The 2940-nt window shown below is 41.6% G+C and overlaps 1 protein-coding gene across 1 annotated transcript in view; it reads left to right on the top strand.

Annotated features, from left to right (window-relative positions):
* Positions 1-737: 737 nt before the first annotated feature.
* Positions 738-2940, top strand: part of gbe1b (glucan (1,4-alpha-), branching enzyme 1b) — a 106652-nt gene continuing 104449 nt past the window's right edge. The window contains exon 1 of the mRNA XM_005735981.1: positions 738-2093. Coding sequence (XP_005736038.1) covers positions 1912-2093 — 182 coding nt within the window. The 5' untranslated portion in view covers positions 738-1911. The remainder of the gene's footprint in view (positions 2094-2940) is intronic.

Here is a 2940-nt window from a genome sequence, read left to right as displayed (position 1 = left end):
GGTTGCCAAGTTAAGATCTGTCAGCTAAATGATATTTTTTTGTCTGTTTTTTTTATCACTGAGTCAAGTGTCTTTCCATAGATACCTATAAACATGTGTTATTTAGCTATGAATCAAAGAGACAACATTTATTGGCATAACCTTCTGGGGTGGACGGCAACACACTTGTTCCATCTATTACCAACAGATGGCTCTTTAGAATGACACTCGCTTTATGACCTTTAGCTGGGACAGTTTTATTTTGTGACAAGGACAACGCTTTCAAGACCTGTGCCATTTCTTCAGTCGGCGTGCATATTTATCAGCCTTTTCCAACAGGGATTTAATCTAAATTATTGCAAGGTTATCCTTCTTGAGTTCAACTTAGTTCTGCCACTTCAGTGAAGTAGCTTGGGCTAAAACTTATTGAGGCCACAATTAGATCAAAACAGTGTGAGCTCTGCATTTTAGAAAGATAGCTTCAAGACAGGAGTAAGTGCAGGTGAAGTAGATACTGAATCTGTAGAAAAGCATACATTCACTGCATTACAATGGAGTTCAGCAACACCTAACATTCTCCTCAACCACCACCTCACATACACTAATGCTTATGTGCTTTTACCATGGGATCTCTTTAAATGAAATGCAGAAGCGCATACTGAAGATTGGCAGGTCACTTATATATATATGCAAAGCTGCACTTTTACCATGAAGTTATGTACAGAAAAAAGTTTTCACACAGCAATGCATTTTCATCTGCGTTTTTATAAGCATGGCTCACTGCACAGCATTTTAATTTACAAAGCATCCAAAAATTGAGGGAAATCATGTTTAATTGTGAAATAATACTGCATTTCACTGATACATGTCACTAAGAAATTACTTTCATAATGAAAGAAAAAAACATATCACAAAAAACTAAAAATGGCCCAACACTCCAGTAGTGGCCCCGAGAGAGCTGTTCATTGCACCCCACATTAAAGACTTGGACATAACAAAGAACAAGTGGATTTTATTGTCAGACATTATCAGTAGACGGACTTAAAATATCCTTTGTGAACTGCAAGATTAAGTCAAGGGAGTGTTCAAATCAAAAGAGTTTGTTTCTTTCGAGACATGAAAAGGCAGTGAGCATAATTGGGATACATCTGTGAAATTTATGTTTTCCTGTTTTAAGTGAAAGACTCACTAAGTGTCCAAAATGAGACAGGACTGTACACTGTGGAAAATTAATGTGGCTAGCAAATTAAACAAACACACAGACAAAAACAATTTATTTTTCATGAAAATTGCAGCCTGGTGGCTGCTCTACAAAAACATATTTATCATATTAGCCAGTAATTCTCGAGACAGACTTGGACGATAATGAGAGTGAAGGAAAATGTGACATTTGCCTGCAACAGCTTGTAGACAGGAGTTACTGGGAGCTGTCTGCTAAACCTGTTTCAAATACACAGTTGTTGGCCAATTCCTGTTAGTTATAGATGCCAGTGGCAGCCTCTGGAAAGATCATTTATGACAATAAATGTCCACATTTAGTGAGGATAAAAGTACAGCCAGTGGGCTACATGTCAGGATACTATCAGCCAAGTAACAGTAATTCTAGGCTAACAGTGAATCCAACAATTGACTACCATATGTTTCAACATCTGTGTTAAATCCGATTTCTGTGCAGATGGAATTTCTTTTGAGCCACAAACTCAGGCAAATCCACAGCCTACAAAGCTGCTCATGTGTATACAACATCCTCATTTTCTTCTGACGCGCCAGATGCTTCCTGTGCTGTTACCTTAAAGTTACACTACAGCACTGCACAGTTTAGCTGTCTCCTCTCTGACCTGCTGGAACACAGCACGTTGTGATGGGACGGGCTTGGCATGCGGCACCCTGATTCGCTGTTGTCTCCGGATACTAAAGCCTCGCGCACAGTGCATGCCTGCTCTCTGTTCTTTAGCTGTCAGTCCGTCCGGTCGGCTAGCAGCAGTCGGTGCTCGATTGGCTTGGTCTGGAGAAACCATGGCAGACCTGGGAGATAATGTTACAATTCCTGAGTTCAGCTGCCTTCTCCAAATGGATCCCTACCTCAAACCGTACGAAAAGGACTTCAGGAGGAGGTAAAGCACGGCTCAAACGGCGGTTTTGTAAACAGCTTGTCGCCAAAACCAGTCCCCAGGCAAGCGAGCAAGACCCACGCTCGCAGTGGCATTCGTGTCTTGAATTAAAAACATACACACACTAGAAAAAAACCGTTGTTTACAACACAACCTCGTCTTCAGGTTTGACACTTCAGGCGAATAGAGGTCGTATAGAGCTACGTTTCCCACCCGTGCGCAGTAGCTTTACACCCCCGCCCCCCCTTTTCTCCTCCTAGTCAGCCGAATAAAACGCGTTCATAGGAGATAAGAGGTGTTCGGCTTATGTAAAAATAATGAACCGCTACCAGAAACTCTTCGTTTTACATGACAAGTTGCTGAGAAAGGGCAAGTCGTCTCCTAACTTCCTGTGCGTGATATTTCGAGAGCAGGCACGTATTTCTCAGTCAGCTGACATCCACGTTGCTTCCTGAGGTGATGCTGTCAGATGCGTGCTTGTTGTTTAGTGGGTCCAGCATCTTCAGGGCAGCTTTTTCTTTCTGTTGGCCTTGCTCTTCATAACAGTGTTTTTTTTGTTTTGTGTATTTTTTTTCTTTCTCCGTCTTAGTATCCCGCCTTTAGTAGCTCTGCAACGTAGGAGGCTTGTGGCTAGAAAAGATGCTGCTGCAGCTAGTGGTTTGTTTATCAGGGTTAAAGGTTCTACAATACGAGTTACCCTTCATGCAAAGTGGATTAGGTTATGCTATGTTGCATGATGTTCTTCTCCAGCTTAGACTTGAACTCCGGACATATATAAGTATGAATACACGACTTCAGAACTCGCCTTTGTGTGTGTGCGTGGTATTTGTAAATGTATAAAGTGTGTGTG

Source organism: Pundamilia nyererei, unplaced genomic scaffold (assembly GCF_000239375.1).
Source record: "Pundamilia nyererei isolate P.nyererei 1_Seehausen unplaced genomic scaffold, PunNye1.0 scaffold00066, whole genome shotgun sequence".
Lineage (NCBI taxonomy): Eukaryota > Metazoa > Chordata > Actinopteri > Cichliformes > Cichlidae > Pundamilia > Pundamilia nyererei.
Note: the sequence above shows the minus strand (reverse complement) of the source record. Positions and strands in the feature narration are given on the sequence as shown.